The sequence below is a fragment of the Salvelinus alpinus genome, chromosome 4 (genome assembly GCF_045679555.1).
Source record: "Salvelinus alpinus chromosome 4, SLU_Salpinus.1, whole genome shotgun sequence".
Lineage (NCBI taxonomy): Eukaryota > Metazoa > Chordata > Actinopteri > Salmoniformes > Salmonidae > Salvelinus > Salvelinus alpinus.
Window position 1 is genome coordinate 80,804,211 of NC_092089.1, and position 22,302 is coordinate 80,826,512.

Sequence of the window (22,302 nt, forward strand, 5' to 3'; positions counted from 1 at the left end):
ACGCAGACCAATGCAGACAAGAAAACTCAAATATATCCCATAATACCCCACTGCATGTCATTTCATATTCTAGCTAAAAAATAAAGTTATTTATTATTTTCCCCCATTTTTACTCATGCTATATGTTTATTTATAAACCGGTTAGTTTAGATCCTGAATGCTGATTGGCTGAAACAGTATGTTTAATGCATAGTGTGGAATTTACTCTGTCTGATATTGCAACAAAGTGTATGTCCGCTAAACCGTCTCTTTTCATTGTACAAATTGTTTCTGTCTGGCTGAAGAAATAAATCGATTTGCTGAACAGAAAGTTGGATGAATATTATGTAGCCTAGCCCAGGGGTTCTCGAAGTGGGGGTCCGCGGTACTTTAGGGTGTATTTATTAATACTAACAAAAACAGATTCAACGAATTTTGGACAAGGCATGCGTGGATTACATTTAGAGGGAGTAATACAATACAACGTAATATAATGAATCTACAATTTATGTTTTTAACCTTGGGCAACATGTGCTTGGGAGGTTCACAAGGATATTGATATCCACAGTACTCCACCAACTATACATTTTTCAACTCAATACTTCTTGTATTCCCCAAAATGTATATTACTTAACATTAATGCACTGTAATGTAAGCTTTAAAACAAAATGTGTAGAATTGTATGATATTAGCTTTAAAGCTGCAACAACAAAAATATTTATGCCTGTGACAAAATGTGTAGAATTGCAGGAAATTAGATTGAAAACGGATCAATTTTCTCTCTGAAGCCAAGAGGCAGGGCTTTTTAAATGTTCCTTAACATGGCCCAAAGTCAGTTAAAAATAGCATACAAGGAGTTTATCTCACTTCAGTTGTGTTCTGATTATGAGGGTGCTGTAAAAGGGGTCCCTGGCCCCAAAAAGTTTGAGAACACCTGGCCTAGCCTATGGAGATAACAATTTGTTCAGAAGCTGTCTCATCATATTTTCATCTCAGACACCCTGGACACACTCCAATTTGCATACCGCCCCCAAAAGATCCACAGACGACGTAATCTCTATTGCACTCCTCACTGCCCTTTCTCACCTGGACAAAAGGAACAATTATAAAACCCATCTACACTGAACAAAAATATAAATGCAAAAAGTAAAGTGTTGCTCCTATGTTTCATGAGCTGAAATAAAATATCCCAAAAAGTTCCCATTGCACAAAAAGCTTATTTCTCTCAAATGATGTGCACAAATTTGCTTATATCCCTGTTTGTGAGCATTTCTCATTTGCCAAGATAATCCATCCACCTGACAGGTGTGGCATATCAAGAATCAATGTATTGGTCACATACACATAAACTCAGCAAAAAAAGAAACGTCCTCTCAAACATACCCTTGTAAAACTGACCATCCTACCGATCCTCGACTTCGGCGATGTCATTTACAAAATAGCCTCCAATACCCTACTCAATAAATTGGATGCAGTCTATCACAGTGCCATCCGTTTTGTCACCAAAGCCCCATATACTACCCACCACTGCGACCTGTACGCTCTCGTTGGCTGGCCCTCGCTTCATACTTGTCGCCAAACCCACTGGCTCCAGGTCATCTACAAGATCCTGCTAGGTAAAGTCCCCCCTTATCTCAGCTCGCTGGTCACCATAGCAGCACCCACCTGTAGCAAGAGCTCCAGCAGGTACATCTCTCTGGTCACCCCCAAAACCAATTCTTCCTTTGGCCGCCTCTCCTTCCAGTTCTCTGCTGCCAATGACTGGAACGAACTACAAAAATCTCTGAAACTGGAAACACTTATCTCCCTCACTAGCTTTAAGCACCAGCTGTCAGAGCAGCTCACAGATTACTGCACCTGTACATAGACCATCTATAATTTAGCCCAAACAACTACCTCTCCCCCTACTGTATTTATTTATTTATTTTGCTCCTTTGCACCCCATTATTTCTCTCTCTACTTTGCACATTCTTCCACTGCAAATCTACCATTCCAGTGTTTACTTGCTATGTTGTATTTACTTCGCCACCATGGCCTTTTTTTTGCCTTTACCTCCCTTATCTCACTTAATTTGCTCACATTGTAAATAGACTTATTTTTCTACTGTATTATTGACTGTATGTTTGTTTTACTCCATGTGTAACTCTGTGTTGTTGTATGTGTCGAACTGCTTTGCTTTATCTTGGCCAGGTCGCAATTGTAAACGAGAACTTGTTCTCAACTTGCCTACCTGGATAAATAAAAGTGAAATAAATAAATAAATAAAAATGTCAACTGCATTTATTTTCAGCAAACGTAACATGTGTAAATATTTGTATGAACATAACAAGATTCAACAACTGAGACATAAACTGAACAAGTTCCACAGACATGTGACTAACAGAAATTGAATAATGTGTCCCTGAACAAAGGTTGGGGGGGTGTCAAAATCAAAGTAACAGTCAGTATCTGGTGTGGCCACCAGCTGCATTAAGTACTGCAGTGCATCTCCTCCTCATGGACTGCACCAGATTTGCCAGTTCTTGCTGTGAGATGTTACCCCACTCTTCCACCAAGGCACCTGCAAGTTCCCGGATATTTCTGGGGGGAATGGCCCTAGCCCTCACCCTCCGATCCAATAGGTCCCAGACGTGTTCAATGGTATTGAGATCCGGTCTCATCGCTGGCCATGGCAGAACACTGACATTCCTGTCTTGCAGGAAATCACGCACAGAACGAGCGGTATGGCTGGTGGCATTGTCATGCTGGAGGGTCATGTCAGGATGAGCCTGCAGGAAGGGTACCACATGAGGGAGGAGGATATCTTCCATGTAACGCACAGCGTTGAGATTGCCTGCAATGACAACAAGCTCAGTCCAATGATGCTGTGACACACCTGCCACATACCATGACGGACCCTCCACCTCGATCCCGCTCCAGAGTACAGGCCTCGGTGTCTCGCTCATTGCTTCGACGATAAACGCAAATCCGACCATCACCCCTCTCTCAGCCTATTGCGGACAGTCTGAGCACTGATAGAGGAATTGTGGGTTCCTGGTATAACTCGGGCAGTTGTTGTTGCCATCCTGTACCTGTCCCGCAGGTGTGATGTTCGGATATACCGATCCTGTGCAGGTGTTGTTACACATGGTCTGCCACTGCGAGGACGATCAGCTGTCCATCCTGTCTCCCTGTAGCGCTGTCTTAGGCGTCTCACAGTATGGACATTGCAATTTATTGCCCTGGCCACATCTGTAGTCCTCATGCCTCCTTGCAGCATGCCTAAGGCACGTTCATGCAGATGAGCAGGGACCCTGGGCATCTTTCTTTTGGTGTTTTTCAGAGTCAGTAGAAAGGCCTCTTTAGTGTCCTAAATTTTCAAAACTGTGACCTTAATTGCCTACCGTCTATAAGCTGTTAGTGTCTTAACGACGTTCCACAGGTGCATGTTCATTAATTGTTTATGGGTCATTGAATAAGAATGGGAAACAGTGTTTAAACACTTTACAATGAAGATCTGTTAAGTTATTTGGATTTTTACGAATTATCTTGAAAAGACAGGTTCTGAAAAAGGGTTGTTTCTTTTTTTTCTGAGTTTATTTAGATGTTATTGCGGGTATAGCGAAATGCGTGTATTCCTAGCGCCAGCAGTGCAGTAGTATCTAACAATTCACAACAATACACACAAATCTAAAAGTAAAATAATGAAATTAAGAAATATATACTGTAAATATTAGGACGAGCAATGTCAGAGTGGAATGACTAGAATACAGTATATACATATGAAATTGCATATGTTACATTACTCATATCTATATACTGTATTTTATAGAAGCTGTTTTTCAGTCTCTCGGTCCCAGCTTTGATGCACCTGTACTGACCATGCCTTCTGGATGAACGGGCCATAGCTCGGGTGGTTGATGTCCTTGGTTATCTTTTTGGCCTTCCTGTGACATCGGGTGCTGTAGGCGTCCTGAATTGAAGTGGATTTAACAAGTGACATCAATAAGGGATCATAACTTTCACCTGCATTCACCTGGTCGGAAAGAGCAGGTGTCCTTAATGTTTTGTATATTCAGTGCGTTCAGAAAGTATTCAGACCCCTTGACTTTTTCCACATTTTGTTACGTTACAACCTTATTCTAAAATTGATAAAGATGATTTGTTTCGTCAGTCTACACACAATACCCCATAATGACAAATCAAAAACAGGTTTAGAATTTTTTGCTAATTAAAAAATGTAATTACATATACATAAGTATTCTGACCCTTTACTCAAATGTACTTATTAAGCCCTTTTTACATCAGCAGATATCACAAAGTTCTACACAAAAACCCAGCCTAAAACCCTGAACAGCAAGTACTCAGTACTTTGTTGAAGCACCGTTGGCAGCGATTACACCCTCAAGTCTTCTTGGGTATGGCGCTACAAGCTTGGCACACCTGTATTTGGGGAGTTTCTCCCATTCTTCTCTGCAGATCCTCTCAAGCTCTGTCAGGTTAGATGGGGAGCGTCGCTGCACAGCTATTTTGAGGTCTCTCCTGACATATTTGAGGACATTCAGAGACTTGTCTCGAAGCCACTCCTGCATTGTCTTGGCTGTGTACTTAGGGTCGTTGTCCTGTTGGAAGGTGAACCTTCACCCCAGTCTGAGGTCCTGAGTGCTCTGGAGCAGGTTTTCATCAAGGATCTCTCTGTACTTTGCTTTGTTAATCTTTTCCTTGATCCTGACTAGTCTCCCAGTCCCGGCAGCTGAAAAACATCCCCACAACATGATGCTGCCACCACCATGCTTCACTGTAGGGATGGTGCTAGGTTTCCTCCAGATGTGACGCTTGGCATTCAGGCCAAAGAGTTCAATCTTGGTTTCATCAGACCAGAGAACCTTGCTTCTCATCATCTGAGAGCCCTTTAGGTGCCTTTTGGCAAACTCCAAGCGGGATGTCATGTGCCTTTTACTGATGAGTGGCTTCCGTCTGTCCACTCTACCATAAAGGCCTGAATGGTGGGGTGCTGCACAAATGATCGTCTTTCTGGAAGGTTTTCCCATCTCCACAAAGGAACTCTGGAGCTCTGTCAGAGTGACCATCGGTTCTTGGTCACCTCCCTGACCAAGGCCCTTCTCCCCCGATTACTCAGTTTGGCCGGGCGGCCAGCTCTAGGAAGAGTCTTGGTGGTTCCAAACTTCTTCCATTTAAGATCTGTGCCTCGACACAATCCTGTCTCAGAGCTCTACAGACAATTCCTTCGACCTCATGGCTTGGTTTTTGCTCTGGCATGCAATGTCAACTGTAGGACCTTATTTAGACAGGTGTGTGCCTTTCCAAATCATGTCCAATCAATTGAATTTACCACAGGTGCTCCAATCAAGTTGTAAAAACAAAGGATAATCAATGGAAACAAGATGCACCGGAGCTCAATTTTGAGTCTCATAGCAAAGGGTCTGAATACTTATGTAAATAAGGTACTACTGTTTGTTATTTTTAATACATTTGCATTAATGTCTAAACCTGTTTTCCCTTTGTTATTATGGGGTAGTGTGTGTAGATTGATTACATTTTTAAAAGTTCTCAATTTTAGAAAAAGGCTATAATGTAACAAAATGTGGAAAAAAGGGAAGGGGTCTGAATACTTTCCGAATGCAAAAATGTCTCAATGGGTCTCCTTGTGATTTTTGGTGATGATTATCTACGTACCATGTCATAATGGAGCACTTCCCTATACCGTACGTCCATTCTGGCTCGATGTATACCCCAAAATGCATACATGTATGACCTTTGACCCTCCACGTTGGGCCCATAGAGATGTCACTACCATTCAAATTGTTCCATGCCTTCTTTCATGTTGTATTATGAAGTTAATAACATATCAATACCTTGTTTTGAGAAGATTGTTGTTTTATAATACATTTCTTAAATCCAGTTGTCCCAATTAACCGCATAGGGGTCATAACATTCATGCAGTGATTACCACAATTTATCAATGTCCGATAGTGGTTATCATACCAAAATATAGCTCACAGACATTACCCTTGCCACCCCATAGTGGACCAATATGTGAAATTTGGCCCTCTGGCCCATGGACTATTGATCTAATTAATTGTCAGAGCACCATGCATGCCAGGAAGGCACCATACGCGAGAACAATGAATGCAAGGACAATATTTCAAGTATGAAAACATTTTTATTGGTAAAGCATTTCTATGACAAAAAAAATCTTAACATTTAAGAATAAAAAAATATAGCAAATTACAATCGCAAGTCTTTTACAAGACCATTTTTACGATTTCTCTAGCAACATATTGCTTATTGCACACAATGTCTGCTCAGTGTATGAACATTTGTTTTTTTAAGGCATCTAGATGTTTACAATCCAAAACGTCATCCAAAAACACTGATTTGCAGACATTGTCTGTGGTTGTTTAGAACAAAAAAATACTCTAAATACTCAGTACCTTTCATTATTTGTTCCACAACTCTGTTTTGTTGTTCTTCAATTCCATGAATATAACTGTGCTTTATTACTACACAACAGAATGATTACACGTTGATAAAAACGACATTCCTGCCATATACCCTGCAACAAGAGACTATGCAGATACAGTTCCGACATACCAGCATAAGATTCACCCAGAACAGAACATAACACAAATGCAATTCCAAAAAGCATAGGCTACAACATTACTACACAACGAATGACATAACTGTAGAGGCACATATACACTGCATCTGTTAGGATTCACTGAAATGATTACCATATAATAATCTGCCTTATTATAACTTGACATATTATCAGTCAATATATTCCTGACCTTGCTCATGTGGAATGGTTACTTTGGTGTATCAAAGTGATTCTTTGGAAGTCTCAGTTGCCCAGTGATTTGACTGATGAATGTGCTGGCTGTATTGTTTGCAAATATCATAATATAAAATCCATTCCACCAACTAGCATTGAGGCTTATACAAGTGATAGGTTCCTTTCGAATTATATCAGTGAAATATATAGATAATTTAACGTTCTCTTCCAAGTCTCACTGATAGCCCTGTAGAGAGAGGGTGAAAGGAAGCAACATTCAGTGTTCTCAGACGCTTCAGTGTTTCATCATGGAATATAAAGTGCCGTTGTAGAGTCATTGCTCTTGATTTGCACTTTCTCCTTTTGGCTCTGAGAAATGATCTCTTTCCACACAGCAGTAAAGGTCAGCAGGTACGATACTCCCAACTCTCAATAGATCCACATCTTTGATGCGTCTTTTGGAACATTGTCATCATACTCATGAAGTCATCATTGGTTTTTGAAATCAACAGACATCACTAGATTTAGCAGCGTTTGTAAGAACCTCTGTTAATGCCTTCTAAAATAACATCTTACTTGCTCCATGGCAGGATGGTAATCTTCAAAGATTGTGCAAGTCATGTCCTCTGCTGTATTGCCTCGTTTTATAAGCGCTAATTTGTACTCATTCGACTCGGTTCACTGCTCTGTGTCACTGAGCTTGCCGTTAGATGCCTCGATCATGGCACGGAATCTGGAGTTGTCATCTGCCAGCAGGGCAGCAGGGGTGTCGAACTCCAAAATCTGGAATGAAGAAAATAAACAAGTTCTGACCAACAAGTATTTCGACCCACTAGAAAAATGTTTCCTTAGGTATACAGTAGTATATCAAATATTTTGTTTAGTATATGCTGTTAACCCTTTACACTCGTACCAATATACAGGTTGAAAATTGCAGATATGGACACTGATAAGTGCCTAAATTGGAACACAGTGGCTGTACAGTAACATACTATACATGACGTCAGAGCTCAGGCTCTGTTCTTCACAGCGCTGTATGGGTTTTGACTGACAGCCGTTCTGAACTTGAGCACCCCGTGACAAGAAATTGCCCCCATCCCTCCTGCTAACTGAGCAATTTTCAATTTTTTTTTTGTCTGAGTGAGGGAAAAGCTGTAAATTAAGAGGACTCAATGCATTCTGAAATATGAGACGTTGAGGATTACAATGAAAAATACCACTTTGACGTCAAACACCCGTGAGCCCAAATGTGCACTTCACATTTCCATATCATAAAACTAATGTAATATACAGTGTCAATGTTTATGATGACTATGTTTGATATACAATTACAAGATGACATGGCGTTATACCCTGGGTTGTCTTGAACAGAATGAGCCTGTTTGTTGTATTGTGATGAAAACTTGCCATACACCACGCATCAATGCACTTAAGACTCTATTCTAAGCCCACCAAAATGATGTTCTGCTTCTCTGAATTGCCTTGTGAAAGCCTAGCAGTGTAATATTGTATTTTATAATTTAGCTAGTCATGTTGGCAATAGAACAAGCTTTCAAATTATACCCACCTGTCCCAGATTGCGATTTATAAAATGGACCGCTTTTGGATTGCGTAAACAACAGTAATTGTGTAAAGGCAGGAGTTTTCAGGGCTGTGTTCCAAACAAAACAACTACAAGTGTACTTGCTCTAGTTCCTCAACAGCACAGCTAGGAGAGCTCAAAAAAGCACCTTATAGTTGAATACTCTTCTGCATTGAAATTACTTAGGAACTGGGCACACTTTGGAGAAGTGTGACACCACTTGGAAACACCAGTTAGACCTCTCACTCAAATCCATGTCATTTTTTTCTCTTATGTTGCACTTGTCCCACATTTTCCAGGAATATTATCATCATGTTACTGAATGTATCCAGAGTATTTTCATATTTTGTTATTGTCAAATGAGATGAAAAGTACAGTAAATGTAAAATGCACATAAAAGCAACAGTGTAATGTTTGGGTTCATTATTGTGTCAGGTAAACTGTTGTGTCCTCACCTTTAGTCTAATCATTTGCCCACAATCTCCTAACTGTTCCTGTTTAATTGTTACCATGGTCATGCATATGTTTTCCATATTTCTTCTGTAAGAAACATTTCAATTTAGTCCTATCCATATAGGCCAATTCCCACAAGTGTAAAGGCGTTAAATACAATGCCCTCAGGAAGTATTCATACTCCTTGTCTTATTCCACGCTTTGCTGTTTTACAGACGGAATTCAAATTTATTATTTTCTTACCCAGCTACACACAATACCCCATAATGACAAAGTGAAAACATGTTTTTAGAAATGTTTGCTAAATTATTGAAAATGAAATGCAGAAATATCTAATTGACATAAGTATTCACACACCCATGAGTCAATACTTTGTACAAGCACCTTTGGCAGCAATTTCAGCTGTAAGAGCTTCCACACCTGGATTGTGCAACATTAGCCCATTATTCTTTTCAAAACTCTTCAACCTCTGTCAAATTAGTTGCTAATCATTCCTAGGCAACCATTTTCAGGTCTTGCCATAATTTAAGTCAAAATTGTAACTTGGCGACTCACGAACATTCACTGACCTCTTGGTAAGCAACTCCAGTGTAGCCCTGTGTTTTAGATTATTGTACTTCATCTGTCTGGTGGAAGACTGAACCAGGTTTTCCTCTAGGATTTTGCCTGCGCTGAGCTCCATTCCGTTTCTTTTTTATCCTGAAACTCCCCAGTCCTTAACGATTACAAGAATACCCATAACATGATCCAGCCACCATTATAATTGAAAATATGAAGAATGGTACTCAGTAATGTGTTGTATTGGATTTGCCCCAAACATAACACTTTGTATTAAGGACAAAAAGTAAATTTCTTTGCCACATGGTTCTGCAGTATTACTTTAGTGCCTTGTTGCAAACAGGATGCATGTTTTAGAATATTTTTATTCTGTAAAGGCTTCCTTCTTTTCACTCTGTCAATTATGTTAGTATTGTGGAGTAAAGACAATGTTGTTGATCCATCCAGTTCTCTCATATCACAGCCATCTAACTGTTTTAAAGTGACTATTTGCCTCATGGTGAAATCCCTGAGCGGTTTCCTTCTTCTCCGGCAACTGAGTTAAGAAAGACGCCTGTATCTTTGTAGTGACTGGGTATATTGATACACCATCCAAAGTGTAATGAATAACTTCACCATGCTCAAAGGGATATTCAATGTCTGCTTTTTACATATCTACCAATAGATGCCCTTCTTCGTGAGGCATTGAAAAACCTTCCGGGTCTTTGTGGCTGAATCTGTCTTTGAAATTCACTTCTCAACTGAGGGACCTTACAGATAGTTGTATGTGTGGGGTACAGATATAAGGGAGTCAATAAAAAATCCAGTTAACCACTATTATTGCACACAGCGTGAGCCCATGCAACTTGTTAAGCACATTTCTACTCCTGAACTTATTTAGGTTGGCCATAACAAAGGGGTTGAATACTTATTGACTTAAGACATTTCAGCTTTTCATTTTTAATTAATTCCACTTTGACATTATGGGGTATTGTGTGTAGGCCAGTGAAAAAAAATCTAAATCGAATCCATTTTAAATTCAGGCTGTAACACAACAAAATGTGGAAAAAGTCAAGGAAGGTGTGAATACTTTCTGAAGGCCCTGTATATATTTTTACACTATACTACAAACCCAGAATTAGAAGACGTCAAATGTGTTTCATTAGCCACTGGTATGATTCAATAGATACAAATGGTTACAAGTCCCTCTCAAATAAACACAGAAGAAATAGAATGATATGGCAGCGTCTCAAATGGCACCCTATTCCCTATAGGCCCTGGTCAAAAGCAGTGCACTACATAGGGAATAGGGTGCCATTGAGACGCATTCTATATGTCTGTGGTGCAGAAGACCCACCTGTCCCTGGTCCAACACCATGACCCTGTTACAGCTCATCACAGTGTTGAGGCGATGGGCGATGATCAACGTGGTGCAGCTGCTGAATGACTCGCGGATGGTCTCCTGAATCAGCCGGTCTGTCTCTGTGTCGATGGCTGCAGTCGCCTCATCCAACAGCAAGATCTGGCAACCAAACACATGTCACATTTAAGCACACTTTGCAGAGGTTCAATCACAAAGGTTGGTAGAATAAGGAAGTAACAATATAGAAACAACATTGAATATGGATGTGTATATTACAATCTTAAGGAGTGCTATAACTAGTACTAGTCCCTAAACGTCTTTTGTCGTCATCCTCATTTGATTGAATTTCCAACTGCATTGTATAGAATCAGAGTGACATTACAACACAAGCCACGTGGTGGCAATGTTACGCCTTGGAGAAGCTGCTGCCTTCTGCCCGTCTTATGTGACTACCTCAATATTAGGATGTGAGGCACAAAAGCTTTCCTCTGTGGTAACAGAAAAGAGAAAATCAATCTAACTGCCCTTGTCTATTGTCCTGTGTGTGGTGTGGAGAGAAAGAGACCTGATGCAACGCTAGAGTGTGTGTGTGTGTGTGTGTGTGTGTGTGTGTGTGTGTGTGTGTGTGTGCGCACATGCATGTGTGATGTGTCTGTGTTTGTGTGTGTTTACCTTGCTGTGTCTCAGCAGTGCTCTTGCCACACACAGTAGTTGTCTCTCTCCCACTGAGAAGTTCTCTCCGTTCTCTGTCACCTCGGACTGGAGGGAGTGGGGCAGTTGGCTGATCTGAACATGATGAGAAACAAAATGGAGTCAAAACACAAGCCACATATATCGTTTTCAACTGTTAAAAAAATCTCTAGTGGGGAACTTTAATCTTACACAGGTCTAGGATTTGTTATGAATTACTGTCAGCATTAGTAACACTATCAGAAGGTGTACAAGGCAATGAATAAATAGTATGATGTCAACACATAAGGACTACTTGACATTTGTATACTGACATTATCAATATATTGGGGTTAAACTGACATAGGAATGTATTGCTTACTCTATTTATGTTAACATTTACCATCTATCCCTACTTACCATCTCCTTTATATGGGTCCTTTCAAGTGCATTCCAGATCTGGGGATCTGAGTATTGATTCCATGGGTCCAGATTGGACCTATTTGATAAGGAAAAATAAGAATAAAGAATCAATCTCCATATTTGTGAACAAGCCTAGATAACAGTGCAACAAGAGTCCGGTGAAGTTGCCCGTGGGGTCAGTTTGACATTTCCCCCACTAATGGTTAAAGGGATACTTTGGAATTTTGGGAAATGTCCTATTTACCAAGAGTCAGACAAACTCATGTCATGGATACCATTTGTATGTCTCTGTGTGCAGTTTGAAGGAAGTTGGCGGTAGCATATTGTTAGCTTAGCGCAACTGCTGGAAGTCTATGAGTATCTACTACTCAGCTCCTCTCAAAAGCATGGAAATGAACCTAACTATTCAAAGGCTGGGTGGTTAGCACTTTGTAGTCTAAGTATTCATTACAAGTATATATGAAATTATAATGTTTTTATTATAGTTATTTCTGGAACTATTTTCTCCGGACTACGCATTTCATTCATCGACGGTGGGCGCAAGCATAGGCTGTGCGCAAGTGTAAACACAGCAGGCCAGCTGAGACAGCGGCAGTTTGAACGAGTTTGCTAGATAGATATCAAGTAACCAAAGTGTGAGAAGATAAACCTCACAAAAGAAAAAGAGTACATCAACAGACAGCCAATGCTCGTCCGGAGCAAATATTTTTACCTCGCAGCCGTGACTGTGAAGATTGTTGACACTGCTGGAAGTTAAAGCCATAAAAAATAAATGCTAACCTCCCTTGTTATTGTAATGGTGAGAGGTTAGCATGTCTTGGGGTGTGATATTTGTGCGTCAATCTTTCTCAGTCATCATTATTCACGATTCATTCAGGATTATCCGTAATCATGGTAGCATCCACATTAATGTAGAAGTGTTAAGAAACATTCTATTCTTATTTACAATAAAAGTGACTCCAAAATGACAACACGTTATTTACCATTAATTTCTATTGGGTACAAAATAACCAGAAACACAACCAAAACAAACAGCAAATGGAACCAACAAATTTAAAGGAATATGGGACAAAACACTAAACTATTGACTACTTTAATACAGGTAAATGAATTTGTCCAAATACTTTTGCTCCCCTAAAATGGGGGGACTATGTACAAAAAGTGCTGAAATTTCTAAAACGGTCCACCTGACATGGATGAAAATACACTCAAATTAAAGCTGACAGTGTATCATTTCAAATCCAAAGTGCTGGAGTACAGAGCCAAAACAACAAAAACATGGTCACCTTCCCAATACTTTGAGCTCACTGTACATTTTTGGAAAGTTGAAAGCTTCCAAAGTTTTGAATAGAAAAAGGTCATTCAAGACGGTTGAAAGCCTTTTCAGCATCAACAGACATTATTGATAAATCGATATCTTGTTTTTTAGCGTATTGTATTGAACTGAAACATGTTATTGTATTTGTTTGTAAGGGTCTATTTTTTATAAACCTTGTTTGATTGAGTTGCCATGAATATAACGTTAGCAAGCTAGATAACAACACTCCGACCAAGGATCTCTGAAAGTTAATGGTTTGCTCTGATTTTTTATAACTAGGGGACTATTATGAGAGGATCAAACTGACAAGCCATAAGATGAGACGTTTCCTGACGGATACAGCGGTCCCATCAGTGGCCATTCTACGCACGCCAGAACAAAGTGGAATAGGGGTAAGTGTGATGAGATCTTACATTATCTGATTGATTGAATAGTAGCTAGCTGCTCTCATGATAAAATGTGATAGGCCTGTCACGTTTCTTGTGGATAGGCTGTCCATTCCATCTGTGATGCCCTCCGTTCAAAGCCAAAGAAAAGCAGAGTACAACAAAATGACTAAGAATGCTCAAAACTATGTGCTCTCCTTTTTTCATTATTCAACATTGAGTGGTGCCATTATTTTAGTCTTTATTCAACTTGATTCAAGTACATTCCAACTAATTATACATTTTTCACATGCTTGAGACACAAATAGATTGACTTGACTTTATAGTGTTAGCTATGTAATGCATGACATCATGCCACTAAATCAGAACATCTATTATGGCCTTCTTCAAGTGTGTTCTTCTTTGTATATTTCAAATGATTTTCCCCATTTCCTGTTCCCTTTATTGCTCACTCTGGTTTAGATAGAAGACGTGCCTGCCGTGGACAGTCCACAAGGAACGGACTCCATGTTTGCTGGAGTAACATCACATTCAGAACCAGAATAGAGGACAAGCCTCAACTTTTGCTGGTAAGTACTCAAAATATGCAATCAATGTTTACACTTCAGCACTTGTTTTGTCATATTAGGATGGTAATGCAATCATTGACGTGTCCAGACACATCTATTCTAACAAATGGACAGGTAGCCTGACTGCCCCTCCAAGATAGTTTTGTTGACTTGGGTAAAGTGGAGGGTTTATACCATTCACTGTAGACTACCACTGGACATAACAGCACCCCCATACCATTCACTGTAGACTACCACTGGACATAACAGCACCCCCATACTATTCACGGTAGACTACCACTGGACATAACAGCACCCCCATACCATTCACGGTAGACTACCACTGGACATAACAGCACCCCCATACCATTCACGTAGACTACTACATAACATCACCCCCATACCTACTTTGTACTGTCTATTTTATTGTACATTTGACCTTTTATTGATGTGCATTGTTTGAATGTCTATACTGTGGTGTAAAATACATAATGGTCTTTGCCTCTTCATCGATTGTCATGTCATTACATAGGTATACGCTGTTTTGTTGGCTTCTACCAATTTACCTTAAGTATTCAAATGTTACTGACACATGGATCTGACTGCTATATTTCATAATAAAAATAAGATGTTGTAGCATACTGTAATGAATCACTTCTAGCAGATAGAACCAATACCACCTATTTTGTTCCTAAGGGCATTTATTTCAATGATTTGACAGAATTGGTTAGGCAATGTCTGGCTGTGAAGCTGAATGTAAAACTCTTGTTCCCTCGTTCCAGTCGCTCTCCCTTCAGTGCCCACTCAAACACCAGTCGATATGCAACCAGCCTGTATTGACTAAGAACAAATAAGTTATTATTCATGAGTCGTTTGATCAAATCAAATAGTTTATTATTAGATTATTTGTATCTGAGTGCAATTATGAAACAACAAAAGTTACCGATAGATTATCTTCTTTAGATTTTGTTACTGTGTGGTGGGACAAGCAAGAATAATGTACTTACCAGATAAGACAGCTGTCCATTCGGTCCAGCAGGTATGGGCTGGTTCTTACAGTTTCATTTTGGGATATGGAAGAATGTCTCTATAACTCCAGGATTGATAAGCGCAGAAAATTCCTCAGGGTTTTTTACAGTCTCTGGGTGCCTTGCTTTCTTTGCCATAGATATCAAGCCCCCCCAGTACGTAAATTAGGAAGTTGATAGTAATCTATATTTTATGAAATGAGATTCTATGTATACCTTTGTTAGACTATAAATGACCAACCACATAGCTTTGTAGTAGTTAGGTCTATTTCCCTGCTTTTGAGAGGAGCTGGCTAGTAGATACCCATAGACCTCCAGCAATAGTGCTAAGCTAACGATATGCTACCTTCAACTTCCTTCAAACTGCACGCAGAGACATAAAATGGTATCCATGAGTTTGTCTGACTCTGGGTAAGTAAGAAATTACCCAATATCCAAAGGATCCCTTAAAAGGTTAGGATTGGGGGAGGGGAAGCTGATCCTACATCTGTACCTAGGGGAATCTTAAGTAAATCATTAATTAACCTGATAGTGCCAATGAAGAGAACGGGCTCCTGGGGAATGACTGACAGCTTGCTTCTCAGGTCTTCCAATCCGATCTGTGCAATGTTGATGTCGTCGATGGTGATGGAGCCCCCAGTCAGCTCCACCAGTCTGAAGAGAGCTACGCCCAGTGAGGACTTCCCTAGATAGATAGAAACGGGGGGTTGTGAGTGAACTACGATTAGTTCGGATAGATGATAACCACATCTACATGTGAAGATTACAGTTCACTGGATAATGATTACTTTTATTTTATGATAATCTTTTTGAATGAGAATCATTAGAAAACAAACACCATTACCATCAATTAGAAGGATAAAGTAATCCCCCCCCCCCCCCCCCCCCCTTAAAAGAGTTAGATGCACTATTGTAAAGTGGTTGTTCCACTGGATATCATAAGGTGAATGCACCAATTTGTAAGTCGCTCTGGATAAGAGCGTCTGCTAAATGACTTAAATGTAATGTAAATGTAATGTAATTAAACCCATTGTTATTACATTATTTCTTAGTAAATACCAGGTAAACACCAGCGGAAACAAAGATAATAACATGAAACATTAACGATGTAAAACGACACATGCGAATAACGGAGGGAAGTACCTGAGCCAGTGCGACCCACAATGCCGATGGTCTCCTCTGGCAGGATGTTAAAGGAAAGTTTCTTGAGCACCAGCGGCAGGTCGTCCCGGTAACACATCTCCACGTCCTGGAAGGAGATCCGTCCCTTATCTGGCCAGCAGGGGGCAGGAGAGGAGGGTCCAGTGATCTGCCGCGGCGCCTCACCTTCCAAGGTCTGAGACAGAAAAAAATAGATCCAATATGGAGTGCTAATCTCTGTATCTCTAATCCCATGAAGTAAAGACCTCTACCTCTCAATAGAACTGTAATTTATAGATCTCTAAAAGCTTGTTGGCACTTTGAGAGAAAAAAGTTGTTCCTCTGATATGAGGGTGTTTATGTTTTGATGGGTGTTGTGTGAAACAGGTCCTGTCATGTGCTGTGATGTGTGACGGGCCACACACTGGGTTGCATCTGCTTCCTGCTGGGCCTCTCAGAGACTGGGTGTGCACCAATCGGCACTCGACGCCCTATACTGTGGACTACTTTTAACCAAACCCTATGGGCCCCTGATCAAAAGTAGTGCACTACATAGGGAATAGGGTTCAATTTGGGATGTACTCTGTGTCTGTCTGGAGCTTACCATGACCAACAGCTTTGTGTTATTGGGATTGGGTTATGTGTGTGTGCATGGGTGTGCCGCGCGCAGGAATGTGGATTTAGAGTGTGTGTCTGCATGTGAGTATGCTGTGCCTGTATGTGTGTGTTGCTTCATCTGTGCCTGTGTCCTGCTGCGTTAAGTATATAAGCCTGTGTTTGTTTGTGTCACACCATGTGTGTACTTTCGATTCAGCCACACATGGTTCAGCCAATCAGCAACCCTTCCCCCGACTGTTGGCAGCAGCCCCTGGTGTCATTAGGCCTACCTACCTTTATATAATGATTGATCCTCTCCACTGACGTGAAGCGAGCCTCAGTCTCTGACAGCAATCTCACGGTAAACTGAAACAGACCGGTCAGCTGGAGAAGAGAGAGACAGCGAGAGAGAGAAGTGATTAGTCAATGATTAACACCCTCACACCCTATTACAATCAACCCAGGCTCACGTCAACACTAGTGTTGGTCACTGTGTGCGGTGATACCATTTGGATGAATGAGCAGCACAAACCATAAACCTTTACGGCCCCTAAAGACAGACATACAGTTGAAGTCGGAAGTTTACATACACTTAGATTGGAGTCATTAAAACTCGTTTTTCGTTGGTTAATCCTTGGGAGCAATTTCAAAATGCCTGAAGGTACCACGTTCATCTGTACAAACAATAGTACGCAAATATAAACACCATGGGACCACGCAGCAGTCATACCGCTCAGGAAGGAGATGCGTTCTGTCTCCTAGAGATGAACGTACTTTGGTGCGAAAAGTGCAAATCAATCCCAGAACAACAGCAAAGGACCTTGTGAAGATGCTGGAGGAAACGGGTACAAAAGTATCTATATCCACAGTTAAACGAGTCCTATATCAACATAACCTGAAAGGCCGCTCAGCAAGGAAGAAGCCACTGCTCCAAAACCGCCATAAAAAAGCCAGACTACAGTTTGCAACTGCACATGGGGACAAAGATCGTGCTTTTTGGAGAAATGTCCTCTGGTCTGATGAAACAAAAATAGAACTGTTTGGCCATAATGACCATCGTTATATTTAGAGGAAAAAGGGCGAGGCTTGCAAGCCGAAGAACACCATCCCAACCGTGAAGCACGGGGGTGGCAGCATCATGTTGTGGGGGTGCTGTGCTGCAGGAGGGACTGGTGCACTTCACAAAATAGATGGCATCATGAGGTAGGAAAATTATGTGGATATATTGAATCTTCATCTCAAGACATCAGTCAGGAAGTTAAAACTTGGTTGCAAATGATGGGTCTTCCAAATGGACCATGACCCCAAGCATTACTTCCAAAGTTGTGGCAAAATGGCTTAAGGACAACAAAGTCAAGGTATTAGAGTGGCCCTCACAACCTGGCCTCAATCCTATAGAAGTCAGAAGTTTGGACACACCTACTCATTCAAGGGTTTCTTTATTTTAACTATTTTCTACATTGTAAATAATATTGAAGACATCAACACTATGAAATAACACATATGGAATCATGTAGTAACCAAAAAAGTGTGAAACAAATCAAAATATATTTTATATTTGAGATTCTTCAAAGTAGCCACCCTTTGCATTGATGACAGCTGTGCACACTCTTGGCATTCTCTCAACCAGCTTCACCTGGAATGCTTTTCCAACAGTCTTGAAGGAGTTCCCACATGTGCTGTATACTTGTTGGCTGCTTTTCCTTCAATCTGTGGTCCAACTCATCCCAAACCATCTCAACTGGGTTGAGGTTGGGTGATTGTGAAGGCCAGGTCATCTGATGCAGCACTCATCACTCTCCTTGGTCAAATAGCCCTTACACAGCCTGGAGGTGTGTTGGGTCATTTTCCTGTTGAAAAACAAATGATAGTTCCACCAAGCGCAAACCAGATGGGATGGCGTATCGCTGCAGAATGCTGTGGTAGCCATGCTGGTTAAGTGAGCCTTGAATTCAAAATAAATCACTGACAGTGTCACCAGCAAAACACCACCACACCACCTCCTCCATGCTTCACACTGAGAACCACACATGCAGAGATCATCTGCTCACCTACTTTGCATCTCACAAAGACACGGCGGTTGGTACCAAAAATCTCAAATTTTTGGTACCAAAAGGACAGATTTCCACCAGTCTAATATCCATTCCTCGTGTTTCTTGGCCCAGCAAGTCTCTTCTTCCTATTTGTGTCCTTTAGTAGTGGTTTCTTCGCAGCAATTCAACCACGAATGCCTGATTCACGCAGTCTCCTCTGAACAGTTGATGTTAAGACGTGTCTGTTACTTGAACTCTGTGAAGCATTTATTTGGGCTGCAATTTCTGAGGCTGGTAACTCTAATGAACTAATCCTCTGCAGCAGATGTAACTTTGGGTCTTCCTTTCCTGTGGTGGTCCTCATGAGAGCCAGTTTCATTATAGCGTTAGATGTTTTTTGCGACTACACTTGAAGAAACTTTCAGTTCTTGAATTTTATGGATTGACTGACCTTCATGTCTTAAAGTAATGATGACTGTCGTTTCTTTTTGCTTATTTGAGCTGTTCTTGCCATAATATGGACTTGGTCTTTTACCAAATAGGGCTATCTTCTGTATACCACCCCTACCTTGTCATAACACAACTGATTGGCTCAAACACATAAAGAAGGAAAGACATTCCACAAATGAACTTTTAAAAAGGCACACCTGTTAATTGAAACGCATTCCAGGTGACTACCTCATGAAGCTGGTTGAGAGAATGCCAAGAGTGTGCAAGGCTGTCATCAAGGCAAAGGGTGGCTACTTTGAAGAATCTCAAACATAAAATATATTTTGATTTGTTTAACACTTTTTTGGTTACTACATTATTCCATATGTGTTATTTCATAGTGTTGATGTCTTCAATATTATTCTACATGGAGAAAAAAGTAAGAATAAAGAAAAACCCTGGAATGAGTAGGTGTGTCCAAACTTTTGACTGGTACTGTATATAACATCAAAAAGCCTTCATAAAAACATTCCCATAAAGGGCAGTCAAAATAATTCACCGATAGCAAGGACACACTCTAGCAGTGCGTGTCTGTTTACATACGTGTGTGCGTGTTTACATGCATGTGCATGAATGTGCTTTTGTGTGTGTGTACCTGCACGGCATAGGATATAGCCAAGCCTGCGTAGGCTGGGGGGATCTGGTTGTGCATGAAAACGATGAGCAGGGCTACGGTGGTGATGAGAATGATGCTGATCAGGTCCAGTCGTACAGCCAGCCAGCGCATAGCACAGCTGAACAGATAGTGGGAAGCCTGGTTGGTGTCCAGTAAAGCCTGGTACCTGAGATACACAGAGATAAACCAATAGGAATGGTTAGTGAAAGTCAACGGACCAATAACAGACTTAGTGGAAGGCTGCTCAGTGCCCACATTAGCTCAGCAGAAATCAAATGCTACTCAACTCAAAAGTCCAGGAAATGTTACTAAGGGAGGTTATCTCATTATTAGTTGTGCAATTTGGGCGGCACCTAGCCTAGCGGTTAAGAGCGTTGGACCAGTAACCGAAAGGTTTCTGGTTCAAATCCCAGAGACAACTAGGTAAAAAAAAAAAAATGATGTACCCTTGAGCAAGGCACTTAACCCTAATTGCTCCTGTATGTCGTTCTGGATAAGAGCGTCTGCTAAATGACAAAACATTATTATTTATTTTTTTAATGTAGACGTCTGGTGGGCGAAGCTAACTGGACATGAACTGTCAAAACCAATGTCTTATCAGTGTTTGAAAACACGTCCTGTGACAGATAAAGAAAGTGTCTTCCTATGAGCGCTATACGGTATATTAGTGTACTGTTCTCACCTGTGCAAGAAGTCGTCCCCTCTGCCATAAGCGTGAATGGTGGACAGGCCCTGGAGACTACTGGTGATGTGCGAGGTGAAAGGTGATTGGCTGATGTTCTCCAGACGCTTCAGCTCGCGAATCAGAACCCTAGTCAGACAAAGAGGAAGTGGAACGTCAAGTCTATTACTTAAACGTACCAGAGCACCACTTTAGGGATGCTAAAGAAGTCCACTCACTCACCATTTCTCTAACCTCTGACTCTGTGACCCCCAGACAAACCTCTACTGTTCAACTCTGTTCAACTCACAATGATGCCGCTGCAGTGGATAGCTGCAGTCTTACGGGCTCCTGACCAATTCTGCTATTTTGTGTTTTTTTACGCTGATCTTGTACATAATGTTTCTGCCATAATTTCCTATGACTGAAAACAGATTCTGGACATCAGAATAGCAATCACTAACATCGATTTGAATGAAGATTTCTGCTTCAACAAGTCGGCAGCTCTAAACGTTCTGCTTATCCTGGACCAGGCCCTGATCCCCAGGACACGAAAGAGAAAGCGCCGGCGAGTCACAAGACTACGTCGGCGAGCAAGTAGACCGCCATTGCCGTCTGCTTTTTTTGGTGAACGTGCAGTCACTGGAGAACAAACAGGGAATACAGGGAAACTGAAATCTGTTTTACCTCATTTTTACTAGCATGTCACCTGTGCAACTAGAGGCAACAAATCTCTAGATCATGTTTACTCCACACACAGAAACCCATACAAGGCCCTCCCTCGCCCTCTCTTCGGCAAATAAGACTATAACTCTATCCTCCTGATTCCTGCTTACAAGCAAAAACTCTAACAGGAAGTGCCAGTGACACGCTCAATACAGAAGTGGTCCAATAAAGTGAATGCTAAGCTACAGGACTTTTTCACTAGCATATGTTCCAGGATTCATCCGATTACATTGAAGAGTTTACCACGTCAGTCACCGGCTTCATTCATAAGTGCATCGACGACGTTCCCACAGTGACTGTATGTACATACCCCAACCAGAACCTATGGATTACAGGCAACATCCGCACTGAGCTAAAGCTGCCGCTTTCAAGGACCGGGACACTAATCTGGATGCTTATAAGAAATCCTGCTACGAACTTCGACGACCCATCAAACAGGCAAAGCTCAATACAGGACTAAGATCGATTCCTACTACGCCGGCTCGAATGTAGTCGAAACTCACACATAGCCGATGTGAGTAAGACTTTTAAACAGGTCAACATTCACAAGGCCGGGGGGCCAGATGGAATACCAGGACGCGTACTCAGAGCATGCCAAATTGTTTCAAGCAGACCACCATAGTCTCTGTGCCTAAGAACTCCAAGGTAACCTGTCTAAATGACTATCACCCCGTAGCACTCACATATATAGTCATGAAATGCTTTGAAAGGCTGGTCATGTCTCACATCAACACCATCATCCCAGACACCCTGGACCCACTCCAATTCATATACCACCCCAACAGATCCACAGATGAAGCAATCTCTATTGTACTCCACACTGCCCTCACCACCTTAACAAAAGGAATACCTATGTGAGAATGCTATCGATGGGGCTACAGCAGAGCGGGTCGAGAACTTTAAGTTCCTCCGTGTCCACATCACTAAGGAATTAACATGGTCCACACACACCAACAAAGTTGTGAAGAGGCAACGTCAG

General features: G+C 41.2%; 1 protein-coding gene across 2 annotated transcripts in view; it reads right to left on the bottom strand.

Annotated features, from left to right (window-relative positions):
- Nucleotides 1-6,122: 6,122 nt before the first annotated feature.
- LOC139574523 (ATP-binding cassette sub-family C member 5) overlaps nucleotides 6,123-22,302 on the bottom strand; it is a 53,514-nt gene continuing 37,334 nt past the window's right edge. For both annotated transcript variants that reach the window (XM_071399190.1, XM_071399189.1), the window contains 9 exons: nucleotides 20,619-20,747; nucleotides 19,916-20,102; nucleotides 17,093-17,182; nucleotides 16,205-16,397; nucleotides 15,587-15,746; nucleotides 11,779-11,857; nucleotides 11,362-11,475; nucleotides 10,684-10,848; nucleotides 6,123-7,537 (listed from right to left, as the gene is read on the bottom strand). In XM_071399190.1, coding sequence (XP_071255291.1) covers nucleotides 7,433-7,537; nucleotides 10,684-10,848; nucleotides 11,362-11,475; nucleotides 11,779-11,857; nucleotides 15,587-15,746; nucleotides 16,205-16,397; nucleotides 17,093-17,182; nucleotides 19,916-20,102; nucleotides 20,619-20,747 — 1,222 coding nt within the window. In that variant the 3' untranslated portion in view covers nucleotides 6,123-7,432. The remainder of the gene's footprint in view (nucleotides 7,538-10,683; nucleotides 10,849-11,361; nucleotides 11,476-11,778; nucleotides 11,858-15,586; nucleotides 15,747-16,204; nucleotides 16,398-17,092; nucleotides 17,183-19,915; nucleotides 20,103-20,618; nucleotides 20,748-22,302) is intronic.